The 23,334-nt window shown below is 37.6% G+C and overlaps 1 protein-coding gene across 4 annotated transcripts in view; it reads left to right on the forward strand.

Annotated features, from left to right (window-relative positions):
* LOC756881 overlaps positions 1 to 23,334 on the forward strand; it is a 95,363-nt gene that overhangs the window by 12,159 nt on the left and 59,870 nt on the right. For 3 of the 4 annotated variants that reach the window (XM_030989146.1, XM_030989144.1, XM_030989147.1), the window contains exons 2-5: positions 1,476 to 2,048; positions 15,472 to 15,579; positions 16,098 to 16,196; positions 21,569 to 21,709. In XM_030989146.1, coding sequence (XP_030845006.1) covers positions 2,000 to 2,048; positions 15,472 to 15,579; positions 16,098 to 16,196; positions 21,569 to 21,709 — 397 coding nt within the window. In that variant the 5' untranslated portion in view covers positions 1,476 to 1,999. Of the gene's footprint in view, positions 1 to 578; positions 627 to 1,475; positions 2,049 to 15,471; positions 15,580 to 16,097; positions 16,197 to 21,568; positions 21,710 to 23,334 lie in introns of those variants that run through there. The other variant, XM_030989145.1, reaches the window with a different exon arrangement.

The raw sequence follows: 23,334 nt of genomic DNA on the forward strand, positions 1-23,334 counted from the left end.
GAGATAACGTGAGTGTCCATAGCTCAAGACCGTATACTTTAAGGTCCTGAAATGCTAAAACTCGAGAGCGTCCTGGGGCTCCGCCCCGGAACCCCAGGCAGGGACTCTGCCAGGCCCCAAGCTCTGCCATGTTGTACGGATCCATTAGGAAGCAAAATAAGCCCCACTAAATAATTAATATATATATACCGTCCAACTCCTATATCTATATATATATATATATACGTCTTTGTGCTCTACCCCTGGACCCCACACAGAAGAGCTAACGTTTACCCGCGATTGTAGTCTGCTTTGCGCATTCGTGGCTTCGACCCCCCTCCCCCCTCCCCCTCCTCCTTTGAACAATCGTGGATCCGCCGCTGAGAAATGTATAGTTTTACCCCTTTCTCGCAAAATTTAAAGTTTAAAGTTGATAATCTGGTAGTGTGCGACAAGTCCTATGACGTTGGTCTCCTCATAGCAATTCATCTAAACAAACAAAAAATCCGCGTAAGAGGAATTTTGAAAGTTTAAAGAAAACTCCATAAAATCCACGAAATTTGGGTGTACAACAGAGAAGGAAAACAAATTGAGATAGGAGTGAAAGATACAAGACATACGGGAAAAGAGACAGCAATAGTATTTAGGTGTGTCCGTTTTACTTTAAAATACATTTTTTCCAGCTCTAAAGTGGCATGGGTGTGGTTAATATGCCCCCTCAGATTTTGACCATCTAGTACAGCGTTTTTCGACCGGGATCGATCCCGCGGGAGACTTTTAGTTATTGTTATGTAAAAAATATATTTTAGAATAACGTCAATTTGAAAAAAAAATATATCAGAAGCCGTGAGATGCCCAAATATATATCACTTTGGGTATTTTGCCGAGGACGGAACATTTCAGAGATAGTAAAGTGTCTTTTCAGGCAGAGAGGTCCATGCATATTCCCATTTGATGAGATGACGATATTCGGGCACCTCGCAGCCTGAACATCGTTATGATTCGGGCAGCATAGATCCCAAATGTAACCCTTTTTTCTTCTTCTTTTGTATTTTTTATATCGAAATGACATTCATACCACAACAAAGTCTTTTTTCCCCTCGTTCGCTTTCTCGCAGAAGTGGTAAATCAGGATGATTCCTGGCAATGAGATGACCGAATTAAAAATTTTACATTTTATCTAGTGTATGTTGATGACTGAATAACATTTTTACCGTTATGAAAAGTGTCCCTCCCCCCCTCCTTTTTGGCTGAGCCCATGTCGTGCGCAATTTTTTAGGGTTAACTCTAATTAACCATACATATTTGCAAATCATTCTTACGCGAGATTTAAATATATATATATATATATATATATATATATATATATATATATATTAGCAAAAAGCAATCGGAAATTATCACCAATACAGTTACACACTGTGTTTGTCCTGCATTGATGATGACGTCAGTGATATTTATAAACTTCCTTCTAATACTCGTTCTTTACTCTCCAGGTTGAGTAGTCAATAACTGCGTGTGTATCATCACATCCAATGAAAAGATCAGACGTCAAAAGAAGTCAACCGTGTCATCTAGCTCACCCATCACAAATATTTCCTTGGTTTGGGCTTTGCGTACGTATCTTCAACTCATTTCTGTCGACGGATTTTAAAGACATTCTGAGCCGCCAGACGCCTAGTCTTATATTCGCACGAACTCCTGCGTTGTGACGACTCCTTGTGACGTAACAAAATAACAGTTCTCAGATACTTCACATCCACTTCTTCAGCAGATTTCTCCTTAGTGTTTTCCCTTGTAAAGCTTCTGACTTTAACTGCCGCAAAATTGAAATGCTTTTAAAAGTGAAGGTGTGAAATCACTCTATGTTGTCTATTATTGACGCCTCCAAAACGTGGTCTTGGTGATGAGCCATTAGAAATAGGCAATCGCTTCAAGCTGTGATGAACATTTGGAAACTGGACCTCTTACAGATTCATTCGCTGTGCTTCTCTGAGCGGCAAGGCAACACGACGTCAGCATGAAATTCATCTTCCGTGGGACGGTTTTATTTTGGTGCATCACTTCAAGTAAGTGTTTCATTTTATTATTAAACTCTATTGAAATTACCTAGGAAAGACATGGAGAGAGAAGAGACCAAAGAAAGCGAAATAGCGATAGAGAACAGTGAGGAAAACAGTAAATTAAGATTAAACGGAGAGAAGAGAAGAAGAAAGGAAAAGAAGTGAGAAGGGAAAACAATAACAAGAAATAGACGAAGAAGAAAAGTAGGAAAAGGAATGGAGAAAGAGAGGGATGGGTGAAGAGATTTGTTCTACAGTCTAACCTCGGTACCTTTGTGATTCATTTCTACGTCTACTCAGCTTGTTAGAATACGGTCATTATCTATAGCTATCATAATGTCTCATGTATTCTTAACCTTAAGCCTAAATACACATGTACAGGTAACAACTAAATTATTCACACTCTTACCAAGTTTTGTAATTTTTTAAGTATGTAAAAAAGTATTTCCCCCGATTTATGTTTCTTGAAAATGTGACATAATAAAGCTTACATCTAAAATTATTCAACGAAAGCCCTAGTCCAACCAGTCCAACTTTCATTCTTTGAGTTACGAAAAACACAAAAATCCTCATATTTACAAGAGGTATGAATAATTAAGTTCTTAAAGAGAAGGTTGAGTTCTGTGAAGAGGTAAAAAATAATTTGTGAGCGTTATCATTGTTATTATGCAAGGGTGGAAGAACATCAGATTAAACATGTTCCCTGAAAAGCATGGCTCTTCAAATGCCCTCATATTCTAAATATGACATGAAACATCGTAACAATCCAGGGACGGATTTTTTTTCGCCACGTGTTCGTGTAGTCCCACATACATCATTATGTGTACAGTGCTTGTAACTTTGCCAAGATTTGGCAAAATTTCTTATCATTTTGATGATTCTAGAACCTTGCAATACACACGAATACTTATATACTAGATGATCAACCTTTTCTGATAGATTCCACACCGTAACTACATGTATAAATATGTATTGAAAGATGGATGTATCCCACAAGTAATGATACTGTATGAAATGAAGTGCTACAAGCTTTTCATTAAGAAACATAATTATCTGTACTACCTTGATGCGTCTTAATATCAAAAATAATATCATAAAAACATTTAAAATTATGAGCTTTTATTCACCGATATTATTATAACTATTACGCCTTTTTGAGTTCCGGAGGAGTTTTTTTCTTCTTCTTGCTTTGACGTTTATATGACGATATCATTACTTTTAATTTTGTACAACTGAAATGCATTTTCGTATCACTTTGTTTGTTCTTCGAAAGTATCGATAAAAGGTTGCTACGATTATCCTTCTTCGGAATAACGGTATTGGTGTCTTTGGTCAACATAAGTATCAACTATTTCTTTTTCTATTTCAACTTCAACTTCAATCTTTCACAAAGTTTGATTTTGACTGTGTGTCAGGGGATTTAGCCCGAAAATTGGTAAAATGTTTAAAGATAAAGTAACTGGCGGTGATCACATTTCTTTTCGAGTCATTCACACGACGAAACATGTAATAACAGAGTCCTTAACCGATATCACAAATAAATCTATGACTTCAGGAGTTATACCCAAGGCTTAGAAAACAGCTCGAGTAACTCCACAATTCAAAGCTGGTGAAATGTCCGATCCAAGCAACTGCCGCTCGTGATTAAGCTGTTCATTTTAAAAGAGCCAAATCTGATCCCTTTGCCGTATTGATGGACGATGAACCTCAGGGATCTACATTGGGTCCATTGTTATTTTCCATCTTTGATAACTTGCTATTTAAATTAATTCCAATCAGCGTTTTTTTTTAACAAGAAAATCCAAATTTGTAATACTCGCTATGTTAATATGTATACACAATTTTATCTCAAGTGTGGATCTTTGTTGTGTCAAAAATCGTGTTTCTACTTTGTTTATGAGCTTCTGAAACAACATGAGGCTACTTTCAATAAAAAAATATGTATATATATATTAATGATTATATTTCACCTTATTTGAAAACAGATTAAAATCTCTACATGAAATACAATATTACAAATATTCACCAGTATTCACCAATGTTCCACATTTATTACGAGGTATACAATAATTTGTATTGATGTATATGCTTTCTTTCTTATGTGTTTTGTTCTGTTACTGTTATGTTTTATATTCATGATTGTTATTGCATTTTGTTGTCACCAAAAGGGGCCTCATGGAAGACATCACTATCATGACTATTGGTAAAAAATATCCTATCCCGCATAGATGTTAGAAATAAATAAATAAGATACACAAACACAGAGTAAACCTTTCTGACAATTTAGATTACATCACAAGAAAGCTATATAAAGGATTTTTCAGGGAAAAAAAGGGCTTACTATGCATTAACTAGGTTAAGGGTAAAACCTGCGTTATCAGTGACGTCTTTGTCGTTGTATGAGCAAGGATGAAATAGAGGGAGGAGTATTGTAAGATCATTACTATTTTTCATGCCGCAAATTGCTCTCTCGTAGATCCATAGAAACTAATTGACAATTTAGATTGAATCTATGAAACCCCATGCGAGAGGGAAGATGAGAAATGATCGCCTTTGATGATGATCATTACAACATCGTTCCATAATAATTGGACCCTGTTATATACTTCACAAACACGCCCTTATTTAATAAAACACAATGAGTGAAATCATTGAAGGATGGCTGTGTTTGAAGACGGGTTCACAACGAAAGAGGAAATATATTGAAAGCCTCAACAAAAAATAATGTTATGCAATAAACAATCATGATAAATAACTGATCTATTGATTCGATTTTGATTTGATGTTTATTTATTCCATATACATCAACATATTTACATTTATAATCGTATAACTTTAGATGTATAGTAATGGCATGGAATATACAGAAAAGGGGGTGTCTTTTATAGCATAAGCTTAAAGTGACGTCCTTTCGAGAACGAAAATAAGAATACATACAATATGAAGCGATGCATACAAACTAGGTTAGAAAATAATACAAAAAGAGCATAGGAAGATAATGAAGAGAGAGGAGCAGGGAGGGAAAGAAAGTTACATTCATTATAGTTTCGGGACGAGTACACATCTATCATGTATATATAATCACCTTTTGACAGCTACTATGTATGGTAATAGGGTCTGCCCAAGTAGATCGCAATACATACATGCGTATAGCATTCTTGCAGCGTTCGTTTTGAAAGAAATCTACATTGAAAAAAGAATGTGCCATTCATTTGTTCATTATGAACACAAAATTGTCTTCTGCAAATTTAATGAGAAAAGCAAAACTAGAGTCTAATATACTTGGGCCTCGGAACCGGGGGCGGTTTAGGCTGCAGCCGCCCTCTCCCCCCAAAACACACACACACACACAATTTTATCAGCAAATTCAGTACATATATTACAATATGTATGTACAATAATCTAGATGTAGGAGCTATAGAATGCATGGATTCAGTATTCGAAAATTGAAAACCTACTTGATCATTCGTAGAACAATAATTAAAGGGGAATTAACCTCTCGGCTATGAAGCAATATCATGACATAGAGAGTAAAAACAACGTTTCATTTGATATAAGAAGTATTGCTGTAGGCCAAATAATATCGTCTTGCAAGTACTAGTACAATAAAAAGACCCTACTTCGCCATATTGACGATATCGTCTGCTTCCCAAGGCATTTTGTCGAAATTCCCTTAAAAACTTCCGGATTGTGAGGTATTACAAGGAGAACTAATGTAGCGCGCGTTATATGCAATACACGTCAAACATGGTGTACTGCCTAGCCAGGCGAGTACGCAGGGGGATGTTTTCGGGGTTACCCCCCCCCCCCTCAATTTTTTTTTGGCCCAAGGGGGATGTGTGTTAAGTAAAAAAAAAAATTGTATTGCTCTCACTATCCCCCCCCCCCCCACTCTTATAATTCCATGTCTGACGTGCAACCCATAATTTTTAAATGTATATTATATTTCATTTTTATTGTACATGTACATATTTTTTCTGATAGTATGAAACTGAACAGGCTACCCTTGATAAATGTATGAAAATTAATGATTTAAATTGTTAGATTCTTCAAATGTTTAAAGGCTTCAAATTGCCTCTCATTGCCATCCTTAAACCTTCCTTATATATAAGAAGCGGTGGAAAAACTCCAGGATGCCCCTACCCGGCTCCCATATGAATTGTATCAACACAGTAACGATAACATGAAAACGGGTAAGAGTGCTTTTGTGTTTTACCTAATGCACCTAAGACCTAATGCATCAGCTGTCTTTTCGAATCCGTAACTTCCGTATTTTATTAAGAGGTCACATGGTAAGTGGGGATCATTGTTATAGCTGAATGTCTCCATTATTATGATAATAATAATATTTCACGTATTGTTTGGAAATTGTCAATCACAAATTTTATTCATTTCAGCAGATCTCAGGGTAACGGAGCATGAACCTTGATTATGATTGTGGGTTACTTTTAATGAAGATATTACAAAGAATGCAATCAGGAGAGAGGAGCCCGATCATTTATCAAGACTATGTTTTGCCCCATTAAAAAAGCAATTGCTTTTTAGTTCTTTTTGTACTGTTGTGAATGAAATGAGGTCAAAATGTGCTTTAATTACCTCCATATTTTTTCTATTTAGGATGAGGTTTTAACTTTATGTTTGTTGTGTTTGATTATTAAAACAATTTTAATCGATATAATGTCATTTTCCCCAAAGGAACTAAAAAAAAAGAATAGGCCTAACTTTAAGAAGATGAATATATGTGTAGCTCATAAGGCTTTGACGTCTTCCCTCCGCACCGGAAATTCTCTATCGGCAAATTATGTTTGCTATATGGCACAATTTGTGTATAACCTGTCTACAAATAAGAAAAATTATGATTTTCCCTGTATTTTTGCTCGTTGCAAAATTTTCAGCTAACCTTTCGCTAAATTTTACCAATATATTTCCTCCCCCCCCCCTTCTAAAAAACTAGGTCATGTAATTTTTTTAAATATTCCTTATTGGGGGCGTATTTTAATACAACCCTTCCTTTGGATTTGACCCTTATACCCCCCCCCCCCTTCTAAAAAAAAACTAGATCATGTTAGTTTTTAAGTATTCCTTATTGGGGGCGTATGTTAATACAACCCTCCCTTTGAATTTGACCCTTATACCCCTCCTTTTCAAAAAAACTAGATCATGATATTTTTTAAGTATTCCTTATTGGGGGTTGTAGTTACAACCACGTACAAGGTACTTTTGTATACGCACTGATCTACATACATAATACCTTTTCCACTGTCCCATCGATCCATTATTAAATCAATATTGAAACAACTGCACTTATGTTTAAACATAAATATGAAATGACTTACAAGAAAAGCCTTCCTCTTCCGCCGGCTAGAGGCTGCTTCAACTCTGCTATTTGTAGATTTATTCTAATAGAACAAAAATAAGCCTCATTTATGATATGCAGATTAGGATCAAGATGAACGTGCTTCCTTTTCAGGCTAATTGTCTAAAATTTGCTGATGGAAACGTGACATACTTGGGATGGTTGTTATGTGGTACCGTTGCTCTACTTTTATAACCTTTTAATTTTCCAAATTACACTATTATACTTATTATCGCTCCTCAGCTGCTACGTGCTTCAATTCAGCTATGATGACAGTTAGACATTGTTCTTACTAATCAGAGTAACACAGTTAGTACCAGACAATGAAGTACAGAATGTATTAATCAACCGATGAATGAAGTATGATTGGTTGTACAAGATCCAGGTCCATTCAATTAGGAATGAAATCAAACATCAATTACCCCGTATTCCATCGATCGACGGCTTGATATTTAATGGAAGAGTGAACGGAGGTCATCACTCCATTCCAATCAGGAGCCTTCAAAATCATTTATTCGCTTTCTCTAAGCAAACACCATTAGTTAGGTGACATTATGATAGCTTCGTTATATCATATTCCACACAGTTTAAGCAGGCGATGGTTTTTGTAAGGCAAGCTGAGTTGATCAAGTGATTGAGATCGAGTTTCTATCAATCTAATAATCATCGACAGAATAAATGACAAACAGTGTGAATCTCTACATATTCTTGCCTTCTATATTTTGTAAATATTATTCAGGTGTATTGACCTTTTTATTCCCCTTTTTTGGACAATCCGCAATTCAGAGTAAAGATGTTTCCTCGAAGTAAGTAGATTAGTATCTAAAGATTAATGTCAACTTAAATATACTATGTCCCTTTGAAGCCAACATCAAATTCTGTAGAACTTTGCAGGAATTATGAATATCATGTATGTCCTATCTGTGAAATTTAAGCATTAGCAGTGTCCTAGTATTCAAATTATGCAAGGAAACCCGTTTACCTTCTATACTTCACTGCCAGACACTATTGAGTGACTGATTGACGTCTTTTTTCTTTGGTAATTAAAACAAAAAGTTGTAACAGGTATATGAGCATCTGTCTACATCACTAACCCACTACTTGTAATGGCCAAAATTAAACTAACTGAATCTTTGTGCCACACAAACCCTGCGTACGACCATTCGGTAAAAGGGTCTGATTTTACATGCCACCTTCACATGAATAAAGAGGTGCTCCTTGACGGACATATGAATGCCACTGCGGTCTTTGGCACCTCATGTGATGGGGAAAAGGTGAACTTACCAGAAGAAAGTGAAAGATTTATTATGTTTAACTTGTTTGATCACTGACTGGCTAATATCATCCAATCCCGCACTTTACTTGATTTTAACTGTTTAAAGGTGAAATTCAAAGAAGATCACAAATATGTAAACTAATGTATCACTAGAACCTGGTAAGCTAACAGATGGTCATCGTACAAGTTTTAGGTCAACTACATATCGGGTGATTTATAAAAATATGAAAAAATACAACCACCTACATAGCAGCTGGGATATACGGGAGATTCGCCGGAAAAATAACGATGTTTTAATGACGTCACTGTATGGACCAACACTGCCCAAGCAGATGACATCCCATAGAAAATGAACATAATTGCAAAGCTATTATTTCTCAAATTATAATGAGTTTAGTGTATATAAATTGAATGGCATGTCAAACCATTCAAAAGGGGATATGACCCGATTCTGATAACTAAAATCTTTTGCTTGTAAATACACAGGATAGGGGTTAATTAACAATCAAAGAAACCAGACTTTCAAATTGAAAAACCCACGGAATGATATTAAGGACGGCATTTGTTCCCTCTTGAAACGCCGAACATACCCCGGTGTGTGCAGCTGAATATACAATGGCGTCTTATTTTGTTAACAAGCGACAGATTCCTTTATTTTTGGATCGCTGCATTTGTCATTAAAATAAAACCATGCGCGGGGTTTAGAGTGAGGAAATAGATCATACATTTAGCCTGACGGTAGTGAAGTAAGAGAAAGAACTCAAGAGAAGATGAAAACACAGGCACTGACAATGTGTGAGATGTCATGGGACATCGTCTGCTTGTGCAAGTCATGACCATACTGTGATCTCACACATCTCAGCAGCGTTCGGAGAACTCTTTAGGTGCTATGCCGGGGCTGTATTTAAGCGTTTTGTAATCTATAATAATCATTACTTCGAATGTTTCCAAGCATTGAATTTTGATAACCTTGTCGAATCAAAGTTTCAACTTTGCAATAATGAACATAAAATTAGTTATTAAATTCAATGAATATCTACTTTAACAACTTTAATAATTTCAGTTTCATTTCTAGGGCTCACAAATATGGAGTTATGACAATGGTTTGATAGAGAAGAAGAAAAATGATCAGTAGAAGTTTTAACAATATTAGATTTAATCTTAGTAGCAATATTGGAAAAAATGAATTAAATTCCTCAACGATGATTTGGTTGTCAGTTATTTTAATATCATCTTTCATAAAGTAACTAGTAATATCTTCTTCTTTTTTTTTGCCAAGAGCATGATTAATAATCTTCCATAATTTTGACAGATTGCTTGTGTTGCAGTGTTTCTGCAACAAGTGCACAAGTGCCCCCAGTGCAAATATTGTTTTTTAGCCCTTTTCAAAATAGAATTTAATTTATTGCTGTAAATTTTAAACATTCTCTCTGTTGATTGATTTCTGTTTTTACAAAATATTTTATACATCCTATTTTTTTTATGTATACATTTCAAAAAGGAATTTGTTATTCATGGCGTACGTACTTGATATTTCTTGTTAATTCTTCTTTTTGATATACAATTATTTTCATATGCATTCTTAAAACAGTGGATGAATTTACTATAAGAATTATCAATATCCTCACACGCTAAAACTTCATCCCACAAAATGATGGATAGATCTTTCTTCATAGAATTAATAGATGATAAATCGGTCATATGTATTATAGGAGAGGGTATTTGTGGGGCTGATTGTACACAGTATAAGTTAGTTATTTGAAATATGGGTAGATGATCTGTAATATCACTGTAGAAAATCCCAGACTGAATAGGAGAAGCGTGTACATTGGTTAGGATATTGTCGATAGGAGTTGCAGATGTTGTGGTAATTCACGTGGGCTTGTCTATTAAGGGACGGAATGAGTTATCGTATAGAATGTTCACAAACTTATTGATATAATTATTGGAACTAACGTTAAGAAAATTTATGTTCAAATCGCCCATAATGTAAATATTCTCCTTTTCGCACGGTATTTTTTCAAGACATTCATCAATACTATCATTGAAATTCTGAATAGATATATGAGGGTCAATTTCTATAAATAAAGATTCACAAAGATCATTTGGTAAACATATAACTGTTCTTATCTTAACATCAAATGAGGTATGAATGAGTAAGGCAACACCGCCACCTCTTCTGTCCTGTCTATCATTATGATAAAAACAATATCCCTCTAAATTAAATAACAATGGCATGTTATCATGCATCAATGACTCACTGAAACCATAAATAGAAAAATTTGAAATCAAGCTGGGAGTTAAAAGACTTAATAGCATCAACATTTCGGTATAGACTTCTTAAGTTAAAGTGAAGCATACTAAAACAGTTTTTTTTTTCTTTCATTTATATTTTTCTCATTATTAAATTCATCACAAAGCCAATATATGGAAGGACTATCAAATGTATAAAAATTATCATCAGGGTCTAAATCATCAATATATTCACATTCATTAGTAGTTAAGGGTTCAACATGTGTAGTATCAGTAGGGTCGATTATATTACCAAAAAGGAGGGATCATACATGTAAGTTGAAGCAGCAGCACTAGAAATATAATTAAAGTATTATTTCTCCATGGATGTAGGTCATTCATTTCAACTAGCTTCTAGATACAAACAGTAGACAGAAAAAAGCCACTAGTGAAATGATATCAAAATGTCCAAGAGAGATATTTCGTATTGAGAAAGAGGAAGCTTTCTGAAACTTAATCCTCGAAAAGTAACCTTGAGAACTGACAGCATGTTTAATTCTATTCGAATATGTCACAAAATGAAAATTTGAAGTTCTGCCGACAAATGATGCATAGAAATCTCGTCAAAACAGATACACAAGGTTACAGCGCTCTATACAAGCTAAACCAAGCGGTCTAATCCCCTTTCAGTCAATGGTTTGAAGGGCGTCGGCTTGTAAGCCACGGCTAATTTCTCCTAGATATGTATTATATGTTGTTATTCTGCTAGGTCTATTTACTTGGATGCATTCACTAATAATGACAGCAGAAGCATCGTGTTATACTTTAGTGCTGAAATGTATTTTCTTTTATATTTGATCTACTGAAGATTTTCACACTATTGACATCAATAATAACAAACGTGGCGCAAGGAAATGCTAACCATGGGTTAGAAACGGCGAAGTTGTGAATATTGTGTCCATTGAATTTTGACAGGTAGAATTCAGATGAGACAAATATATATATGCAAACACATGTACATGCATACAGTTATATATATATATATATATATATATTTTGGATAAGGCAGACTAATGGAGCATGGTTGCAACTCCGAGTTTCACGCCTTGCGAGCGATCATCAGGCAACTGATAGCATGATTACTCTACAATCTACAATACGTTCAAAATAAGGAATACAATGCAATACAAAACAATAAGATTTACTCATGGGTGAAGGGGCTATTGTGATTGTTCAGGTACTGCGATGGAATTTTAAACATGGGAGGGGGTATCGCAAAATAGTCTCCACCAAGGTGCTAGTGCATAAATATATATATATTTAATTAAGTATAGTCTCTTTTGAAGTTGCAGAGGTAGAATTTGTTTTCGTGGCGGCATTTGGAGATGAGTTCTGGTCTTTTGTTCAGGAGTGTCTGTTTCTCGGCGTTGATGATGGCAAGCTTCTCAGTTAGGCACAGGTTGCATTTCTTCGTTTCGCTGGAGTACGCCTGGGCCTTGCTGGAGATCGACCACTCGATGGTGAATGGGGTGCTTTGGTGTTTGAGTTGCCAGATGTGTTTAGAGAGTTCTGTGCTGTTTTTGTGCTTCTCATGTCGGAAGGACTGTAGATGGTTGCCGTACCTCAGCTTGAACGGGGGCTCGGTGAGTCCAATATATTGCTTAGGGCTTTCTGGGCCGGAGACTTTTGCACTGTAGATGATACTGCCGGCCTGGCAGTTTCCTTGTAGGGGGCACACATTCTTTTTCCGGCAGTTGCAGGTTTTCGGCTTGGTGTGGTCGTCCGTGGATGAAACCTGCTTGTTGTGCGCCTTGATGATGCTGGCGACATTCGGCATGCAGCTGTAGCTGACTTTGAGTGTGTTCCTGTTGAATATCTTGTTGAATTTTGATTTCTTTGGGAAGTGCTTATCAGCAAGCCTCAGGAACGATCTGCCGATGTTGGTTGCGACGTTTTTGCTGAATGGAGGGTTGAACCAGATGATGTTTCGTTTCCGGTTTTGCTTTCTCCTTGTCGGGCGCTCCTTCGTGTAGGTGAGGGTTTCAGCAAATTCACTGGCTTTTAGGGCATCGTTGTAGGCAGGGGAAGCTTCGTTGAAAGTCTCTTCATCGCATGAGATGTCTGCTATTCGGCGGCTTATTGATGCTGGGAGATTCTTGATGATGGATGGTGGGTGGTTGGATAGCTTGTGGATGTACATTGGGCAGTCATACGGCTTCCTGTAAGGGTAGTACTTGCCATCACTCAGGTTGAAGGTGATGTCGAGGAAGTTGGTGATTTTTAGGTTGCAAACGATTGTGATGTTTAGGCCAAGTTTTTGGAATGTTCTCGTTATGCTTTTTCTAATTCGATCGGCTCTGCTTCCGGAGATGCTCTTGAAGACTGCTAGCCCATCGTCTCTGTAAAGCCCGATTCCATCTTTGCCATAGTCCTTCGATAGGATACTTAGGATGTATAAGCCGACCAACTCACATATCTCAGCTCCGTCAAAACTGCCCATAGTGACGTCGAAGAGGCCGTTGCTATCCTTCTTCCTCCATGGTTTGCCTTTGTCGAACAGCAGAGATTTCCTCGAGTGCATAATGACCTCGATATCTCGTCTAGTGACGTGTGTGTATTCCTTGGCAAAGTCCAATGATTTCTTGAGTAAGCTTTCCGATATGGACGGGTAGAAGTCAACTATGTCGAAGCTTATGAAGGTGTGCTTGTCCTTTTCTTTGATGCTTTTAAACCAGTCTACCACAGCCATTGAGCTCCTCCACTGGTTTACTCCTGTCGCTGATCTTACTGCGTTGTTAATCTTCTCTAGGGTGATTTTGCCTATAATGCCTGTTTCACTCTTAGCCGGGTTAAACTTTTTAACGCAAATAATACGATGAATCTGTTCGATAATACATGTATTATTACACTGTCGTATGGGGAACTTTATACAAACTTTAACATTTTCTGTACCTATTTTTGGCCTTGATGAGAAGGCAAGTGTATTTCTGGTTTGGAAAAATTCTAGTAAATTATAATGGCTATAATATCAACTACCTGGAGGTACCGTGGTAAAGAGGATCTGTAACTCTTAATCCAAGGTTGAAGGTTCGAATCCAGGCCCGGCACTAACGTCCTTTAGCAAGACAATAATCCATATTTGCCAACCTCGACCCAGCTGTTTACTTGACAATCCGTGGGGTTAAAATAATTCCAGGGCCGTCGGGAAGTAAAACAAATTGATGCTGATGAGGTTTCCCATGGTGAAAGAGAGTATTGTTATTTTGGATAGTATTGTTGTTTTTTGAGGGATTGTTTTTTATAAGCATTGTTATTATCATCATTACTATTTTCATTATTATCATCATCATTTTTGTTGTTGTTGTTGATATCATTTTGCCGTTGTTATTATTTTAAATATTTCGTCACTGTTTTCACGAAGTGACGGTAGTGAATGAAAATTGCATACACTTTGCGTTACGATTTTCCCCACTACCGTCACTTCGTGAAAATAGGGACGATTTTGTCATTAATGTTATTATTATTGATATAATTATTACTATTATTATTGTTGTTGTTGTTTTGTTGCTCTTGTTAATTAATAATAATAAGAATATAAAAACAATGATAATAATATTGATGTGGGTGATGCAAACAATTTTATGATACCACATTTCAGTTTTGTTAAGAAAAGCTATGACTTTATTCGCAACATAAACCATGTTAATATCATAATTGGTAGAAATACATAAATCTCTTTTGTGACGAATCCGAGCATTTGTTGGAATGCTAATTTATATCTCTTATTTTGACGCAGTTTCATAGCATGACTAAAAAATCTTTATGTGTGTATATGTAGATTATGTTAGAGATGTCATGTCAATTCTAAGCCTCCCTTTTAAAAAATTTTTATTCTGCTTTTTAATCAAAAAAAGCGTTCGTATTCGATTCCTAGTTTCGATGAGGAGGGGAATCTATATTTGGTTCTTTGATGCCCGTTATCATTGAATGGTATACAGTACAAATGGAAGCACAATACACTTTAAAAATATTTCATCATCTCGTTACCTAAATTAAAGTATACATAACTCCTCATTTTCTAATTATGAGTTTATGAGCTTTCCATACAATATAAAACTTGTCCCCCAGAAGCATATGTCGTTTATTCAGCAGCCATTTCAAAAGTGTATAGTTTTTTGGGGGACGCACTGTATAGGGTTAGTGATTTCATATATAAAATACGCATAGCATCCTTACTAGTGACCCGATTTATTTCAAACCTTCGCCATTCCGTTTCTCTTATTTTCCTGATTTCATTTAACTGAACTTATTACAAAGTTTGGATTGCCCTTTAAAGATTAAACTGTTCGGTATAAGTTGGGAAACATAATGGTGATTATAATATGTCGCATCAACTTTTTGGCAGTTATAAGCCTAACTTGGGCGTAACTTTGTAGTAACAGATAATGATTGGTGATTGAGGAAAACATTATCCTAAATGGCGGACACACACTTACCTTTTCACCCATTACCTGTAAAAGCGTACAAGCATACTATTTTATGATTTCAATATTTGTCTTTCTCAGTTCTGGCCCAGTGGGATTGCATTAGCTTGTTAAATAGAGGAGAGTACTACGGAAATTCAACTAATTACTGCGATAACTTTGAATGTGGTTTACCTTGCAGGGAAAATGGTAAGACATGTACATATTTAAATATTACGAACTTGTTTAGAATTATGATAGCCTTTGTTTAAGTTTACAAATCATTTATCAATATGATTTAGCCTACATTAATTTTCAAATTGACAATTTTCAATTAACTATGTTCTATTTGCAAAACATAGTTTGCATGAATACATGTTAAAGGCATTAAGTACACGTTTAATTTAACATTATCAGTGGAGTGGGCTTGAAAAGTCAATTTGAGTAAAATAGGAGGTCCCCAACCATTTAAATCACTCCAATATTTTGAAACAATTGATCTTTATGCTGTTTTATAGTCTGATATATATTATATATTAAAAAACACAGCAAAATTGAAAGTACACCTTTTGGAACTACATGTACATTTCTAAGCCGATTTGTTTGTTATATTCTCTGTATCTTAATTGAAGATTGACGGCACAAATTGACATTTGTAATAAATTAAAAAAGAATAATTTAATGGAAGTAATATTTGAGACATTCTTTCTTTTTCACATGAACTTTAGTTCTTCAAAATGTCTGTGAAATCACGGAGGGTGAACTTTTACCGTCCTGTGTTACCGAATTAGAAGATACTTTTACATGTGACGTACCTCCTTGTTATGGTAAGTAGGGCAAGCCTTTTACACATTATCTTGTTTTTTTCCTGATAAAGTGCTTCCTATATTTTTTCTCCGCATCTGAGTCCTTTATTTTCCTCCTCCTTATTATTTATTGAGACCTAATTTGTTTTAATTTTCTTCTCTCTGATTTCCCTTATTTTCACTACTACCTTGCTTATTTCTTTCACTTTCTCTGTCCCTTTCTCTTTCCTCCTTGTTTTGATTATGTTGGATTTAATTTAACCAATAGAAATAACTCATATAAATTTGAAAACGATTAAAAAATATATTTTTTGTTAAATCTGCATGAGATGCAAAATGGTTGCTTACAAGCATAATCAAGCATACTCCTGCTTCTTAGCCGCCAAGTACAACCAACCAACCAACCAACTTATGATTATCGCGTTGGTTTAAATCTAAATTAAAGCATCATGTACATGCGTTGTTGGAGCAGTTCAGGATAACTACTAAATAAATAATTATTAATGAACCCCCTTTTCAGTGCCATCTCTCTTTCTAGTGTTCTGCTTATTTCAATCAGATTAACATCGTTGTTTAATCTAGAAAATCACGGCGAGGCTCTTGATATATGGACGTTGAGCTCAGGGGCGTCGCTAGACCTTTTTCAGTGGGGGGGGGGGGGGGGGGGGTGTAGAGGCCAAGTAGCCACCAATTACCGACAAAATTAAATGTCCCAATATATACAAATTTAACCCTATGAACCCGGGGCCGAAGGCTAAAATTGTTTTTCCTATGTACTGTCTATAGTACTTGCTTATGCGCAAATGATCATTTTCCTCGACGACATAAATATACGAATTATTTCGTCAACTTTGTCAACATCATAGCTATATATTTTAATGCAAGCGCGGAGCTAGGATCTTATTTTAGGGAGGGGCGGTAGTGAGCAAGCGAATCACTTAAATCTTGCGCGAGGCGCGCTCATTAGGGGGTGTCGGTATTAGGCCTCCCGCGCAAAGCGCGGAAGCTTAGACGTTTCCTTAAATTATTAGGAAAGAAGCCGATTTATTGTACCGATCTCGACTGTTAATCCTTGTCTGAATGAAGTTCCCCCCCCTCCCGCGCGAAGAGCGAAAGCTTTGACGTTTCATTTAATTATTATAAAAAATAGACGATTTGCTGTACTGTTCTCGATGTTAATTCTTGTCTGAATTCAGTTTCGCCCCCCTCCGTCTCATAATTTAATGATACGTCAAAGCTTCCGCGCTTTGCGTTTCATTAAATTATGAGAAAAAGCAGACGATTCGGTGCTCTGTTTTTTATTCTTAATCCTTATCTGAATTCTGTTTCAGTTCTCCCACTCGTGCAGAAGTTTTGACGTTTCATAAATTATGAGAAAAAGTAGACGATTCGTTGAACAGTGCTCGACTCTTAATCCTTGTCTAAATTCAGTTTCTCCCCCTCCCGCGCGAAGCGCGGAAGCTTTGACATATCATTAAATTATGAGAAAAAGCAGACGATTCGGTGTCGGCCTACTGTTCTCGACTCTTAATCATTATCCGAATTCAGTTTTCCCGCGGAAGTTTTGACGTTTCCTTAAATTATTAGAGAAAGTAGACGATTCGTTGAACCGTGCTCGAGTCTTAATCCTTGTCTGAATGAAGTTTCCCCCCTCCCGCGCGCGGAAGTTTTGACGTTTCATTAAATTATTAGAGAAAGAAGACGATTCGTTGTACCGTTTTCGACTATTAATAAGCCCTAATTGTTTGAATTCAGTTCCCCCTTTAGCGCGAAGCGCGGAAGCTTTGATGGTTCCTTAAATTATTAGAGAAAGCAGACGATTCGCGTATCAGGACAATTACCCCCTGGGCAATCACCCCCGGGCAATTACCCCCCGGAAAACTACCCCCGTAGGACGATTACCCCCCGGAAAATTACCCCCCGGAGAATTACCCCCCGAGGACAATTACCCCCCAAGGACAATTACCCCCCGGAAAATTCCCCCCCGGAGAATTACCCCCCGAGGACAACTACCCCCGAGGACAATTACCCCCCGAGGACAATTACCCCCCAAGGACAACTACCCCCCGAGGACAACTACCCCCGAGGACAATTACCCCCCGAGGACAACTACCCCCCATGGACACTACTGGGCATGGTGGCTCAGTGGTTAGAGCCGCGCCCGTCTCATGAACGGGAGGTCGTGAGTTCGAACCCCGGCCGAGTCATACCAAAGACTTATAACAATGGGACCTTCTGCCTTCTAGCTAGGCGCTCAGCATATTAGATTGGAGAAGGGTAGTAATAACATATTATGTTATGCAGGGCCCGCTGGAAGAGCAGTTTCATAACTGAAGTGGCTACCCTGGGTAAATAAAACGTTATTATTATTATTATTATTATTACCCTCGAGGACAACTATCCCCCAGGAAAACAACCCCCGAGAACAATTACCCCCCGAGGACAACTACCCCTCCCCCCTTCGAGGACAACTCCCTCCCCCCCCCCCCGAGGACAATAACCCCCAGAGGACAACTACCCCCAATGACAATCACCCCCGTGGAATTTATAACACTGTGACGTATAACGCAAGCTTCTCTCCAAATTGCTATTTACAGAAAATTGCATAAATCTTCATTTTCTTTGTTATTTATGAAGTTCATTTCAGTCATTTTAAATTATTCAATTCGATATGGGGGGTGGAGGTTGCCCAATTCCCCTGTAGTTTTGCTACCGAGTAAATAACAGAAATTACATTTCTTAGAAATTGAACAATACATTGCGCGCAGATGAGTACGCGTTACAGCCTCTCTCACCATCAATGGCACAACAAAGAAATTAGGATATAAGATTTCCTTTATGCATCCTCTGTAACTTTTTTAATCAGCTGATCGTGTATTTGTCTTCGTATGTATAATGGGCCCTCATCCATGCCATGATCCAAAATTAAGGTTTTCTTCACGTTATCTATTATTTCTGTTGTCATGCTGAAGTATAATATGTTTTCGTGTACGTCAAATTATTTTGTAATATAAATTGCCTTCAAGTTATATGTACGGTGCCATGTCAAAAGAAAATAAATATCCGCTCTCTGGTAATTCATCTCATTTGATTTTATAACGCCAGCACAGCGTTTTTCAACCGGGGTGCCGCAAGAGAATGATTTGGAAAACGTTGATTTTGTAAAAATATCAAATACCAGAAACGGTTAAAATATGTAATTACATGAGAAAATAAAATTTTGAAGATACTAAAGTGGAATGATGACGGAATATGCCTTTAAATGATTTCTTTGAATAGAATACTTCAAGGCGTTATGTATTTCGGTATTGTTGGTTTATCACTGATGATGATGAAATAACTTTCATGAGAATTTATTACTTGTAATTGTTTTTGTGTTAGTTGTGTTAGCATCCAAATGCAAGGCAAATAATAAGGGCAACGAGAGGCCCGAATATCCTCAAATTCGTGTATCAAGATCATGACCGAATATATCACTTTTTATTTATGTACATTTGGCGGCAAGGTGCCCGCATACAGTACTTTAAATAGTTTCTAGTGTGTGGATTACAAACTAATTTTTTACCAGTTTGAAAATGTCTTCTCCTTTTTATTCTTAAATGTGCCCATACGTGTGTGCATAGCACTTGACGAGAGCCAGAGTCATGCAAAATTAATAATCTGCAAAGACTTTGGGATTTGGAAGAAACTTTTCATTTCTTAAGAGGGTACCGTGACTAACAACAAATTAAAATAACGCTGCTCCAGAGAAATGTATTTTTATGCATTTTGAAAAGCGCTGGACAATTACCTAAAACTTATATCCTTCGTGGAAATGAGCAACCGCACTGGCGTTGCATAAATGTGTAGTAATGAGGAAGACAACGAGATATAGTATTTGAAAGAATATGGGTTCATGCAGGGGATCTTAGGGGCTCGTAGCCATCTCTCAATGTGTCAGATCGTCTTTTGCTATTGAATCCTGATTGTCCACGGGGGTAGTTGTCCTCGGGAGGGGGGGTGATTGTCATTCGAGGAATTGTCCTCGGGGGTAATTATCATCGGGGGGGGGGGGGTAATTGTCCTCGGGGGGTAATTGTCCTCGGGGGGTAGTTGTCCTAGGGGGTAATTGTCCTCGGGGGGGTAATTGTCCTAGGGGGTAATTGTCCTCGGGGGTAGTTGTCCTCGGGGGTAATTGTCCTCGGGGGGTAATTCTCCGGGGGGTAATTTTCCGGGGGGTAATTGTCCTTGGGGGGTAGTTGTCCTCGGGGGGTGATTCTCCGGGGGGTAATATTCCAGGGGGTAATTGTCCTTTGGGGGTAGTTTTCCGGGGGGTAATTCTCCGGGGGGTGATTGCCCAGGGGGTAATTGTCCTAGAACCGACGATTCGTTGTACCGTTCTTGACTCTTAATAAGCCCTCTTTGTCTGAATTCAGTTTTCCCCTCTTGCGCGAAGCGCGGAAGCTTTGGCGTTTCATCAAAATATAGAGAAAGGAAGACGATTCGTCGTACCGTTGTTGATCCTTAATCCTTGTTTGAATTTAGTTTCCCCGAAAATTTTAAACCTCTGATTTCTTTAGCTGATATTACAGGAAAGTGAAACTTCGCGAAAATACAAGTATTGTAGTTGTAGTCACTCTCAAAGTCATCACAGCGGATAAAAAGTCACAGTTCGTAGGGAAAAAAACTTGTCGGCCGACCGACAATATACATCTCACCGACATCAAACTTCTGCATTGATATAGTACACGAGGATCGAGCAAGAATACCGACACAGCTGACCCGACACAGCAACATATTTACCCGTGTCTTTCTTGCTCCCTTTACGAGACGACTCCACCCAACAACCCCCTTCTCTCTTTTACTCCCACTCCTCCTTTCTCAGGCTCTTACCTCCCCCTCTTTCCTCTCTCCCCCCGTTTCTTTTGTTTCCGTTTTCTATTTTTTTCCTTTTCTTTCTTTTCTTTCTTTTCCTTTCTTCTTCTCCTCCCTCTTTTTCTTTTTTCTCTTTTCTTTTCTTTTCTTTCCTTTCTTTTCCTTTCATTCCTTTCTTTTCCTTTCTTTCTTTTCTTTTCTTTCCTTTTCTTTCCTTTTCTTTTTTCTTTTCTTTCCCTTTCCCTCTCTTTTTTCCCCTCCCCCTTTTATCTTTTTTCCCGACGGCAGCGCAATTTTACCGACAATATCCTGATTGAGCTTTGTATCAACGCTGACAAACTTTTATGAAGTAATACTAATCTGGGCCCTGTTTCACAAGACTTGTGATATCAATAACAAGTTACAAGCTACTGTTATAACCTACTGAAATCGTGGCATCTGATTGGCTTAGAGCAAATTTGTCATGGGAATTCAGCACATGTTATCGATAACAAGTCTTATGAAACAGGCCCCTGGATGTTGTTTGTTTGTATCCACAGAACACGCTGGGTGCTACCCTCCGAGCACAAACGGGACAGACTATCGAGGGATAGCCCGGTACACCGAGAATGGATACCGGTGCCTCCGTTGGAATGACGTCATAGTTGAATCTTGGAATGTGTCCATGTATCCCGATACAGGTATTATTAACATTATTATTGGCATCCATCCACAGACATGCCCCCCGTCTATCTAACAAATACTCCGCTGTATAATAAGCAATGGAGTATATCATGTACAGCAGTTTTGAGACTTCTTCAGGAGACACATTTAGTCATTTCAAAATATATATAAAATTATATTATAATTCAGAGTGACTTATAGCGCTCCAGCCACTTCTCGCAGACTCCTGGAAGTGCTCCAAAGTGAAAGTGTCCATGGTCCTTGTTCATCTTCATCTCCATCTTCGAATCGACTGCCCATGAGGTTCTCCTTCAGCTTGGGGAGCAACTAAGAGTCACATTGAGCAAAGCCTAGACGGGAGGGGAGGGTGAGGGACAGTCTTGATGTCCATCTATGTCAAGTGGACGTAGAGGTGTCGTGGTCGAGTGGATATGTCAACAGACTGTGAATCACAAGGTCCGCGGTTCAAGTCCCGCCGCGGCACTAATGTCCTTCGGCAAAACTTTGCTCTACATTTGCCACTCTCCACTCAGGTGTTAAATGGGTACCCGGTAGAATGTGAAAGATAATGTGCTTAGATAGATTAGCAAGTGTGCGCTTGTTAAAATGATGCCTGGCTAGAATGCTCCCCAGGGAGTGGAGAATATGCAAACATTTTTGCTGATAAGCCTGAATCCGATGACCAGGGTAAAAATATATATCTGTAAAGCGCTTTGAGAGGGCCTGCGGTCCTGAAAAGCGCTATATAGGAACGAGCTATTATTATTATTATTATTATTATTATTAGGTACTTGATTACCAGGATGGAATTTTGTGGTCTGATTCATGGTCTGTTGCAGGGCCATCGACCTGGTATGAAGAGCTGGGGACTCTGGCCATGAACTATTTTCCTTGAACTACATCAAAACCTCCGAATGATAATTTTTGTTGACTGTCTGGCCAGAGGGAAACTTGAATGTAGACGATACCCTTATTGTCGAATCATGGGATCATGATGAGCTTCCCATAGTGAACTTGCTCTTTTAGTCTTCTTGGGTCCGGGGTGCCAGGATGCTTCCATTAGGCATTCTGTCTCTTCGTCTCTAAATTTAAATTTAGTCACAGGTCATCAGAGACTCAATATTTATGAAGCATTTCATAAGTTTCTCCAGCGTTTCGCCTAGTTAACACAAAGGTTGATTGCATTTAGTGAGATTACATATTATCTTCACGTCCCGTATGCTTGCTGTATTCTCCAGCCAGATGTGACAAGTAGTATTCAGAAGGGTGCCTTCAAAGTGATGTTGCAATTGTCTCCTTCAGCTTATTAGATGTATAGTAATTGCATACTAAAATTACAACAAATTTAGGACGATTATTTCTGTCTCTCTCAAGTAAATCTCAAAACTTCTGGAATCCTGTTAATTTTTCCTTTTCGTCAAAGAAATAGTGAAGCCTCATCAGATTAAATAACCAAGACGCGTAACCCAAAACAAGCTATGTATTAAAGAGATAGTTCAGCAATTGTAAATAAGAAAGAAAAAAATTGCAAGCTTTTTCTTTCTCTTTCTTTTCATAATTATCATATCATAGTAGAAAATGTCTCCTGAAAAAGAATTACTCTCTATACCTCCTCAAATGAACAGTTTGACGAGAAATTACT

This window comes from Strongylocentrotus purpuratus, unplaced genomic scaffold, assembly GCF_000002235.5.
Source record: "Strongylocentrotus purpuratus isolate Spur 01 unplaced genomic scaffold, Spur_5.0 spur5_scaffold_18, whole genome shotgun sequence".
Classification (NCBI taxonomy): Eukaryota; Metazoa; Echinodermata; class Echinoidea; order Camarodonta; family Strongylocentrotidae; genus Strongylocentrotus; species Strongylocentrotus purpuratus.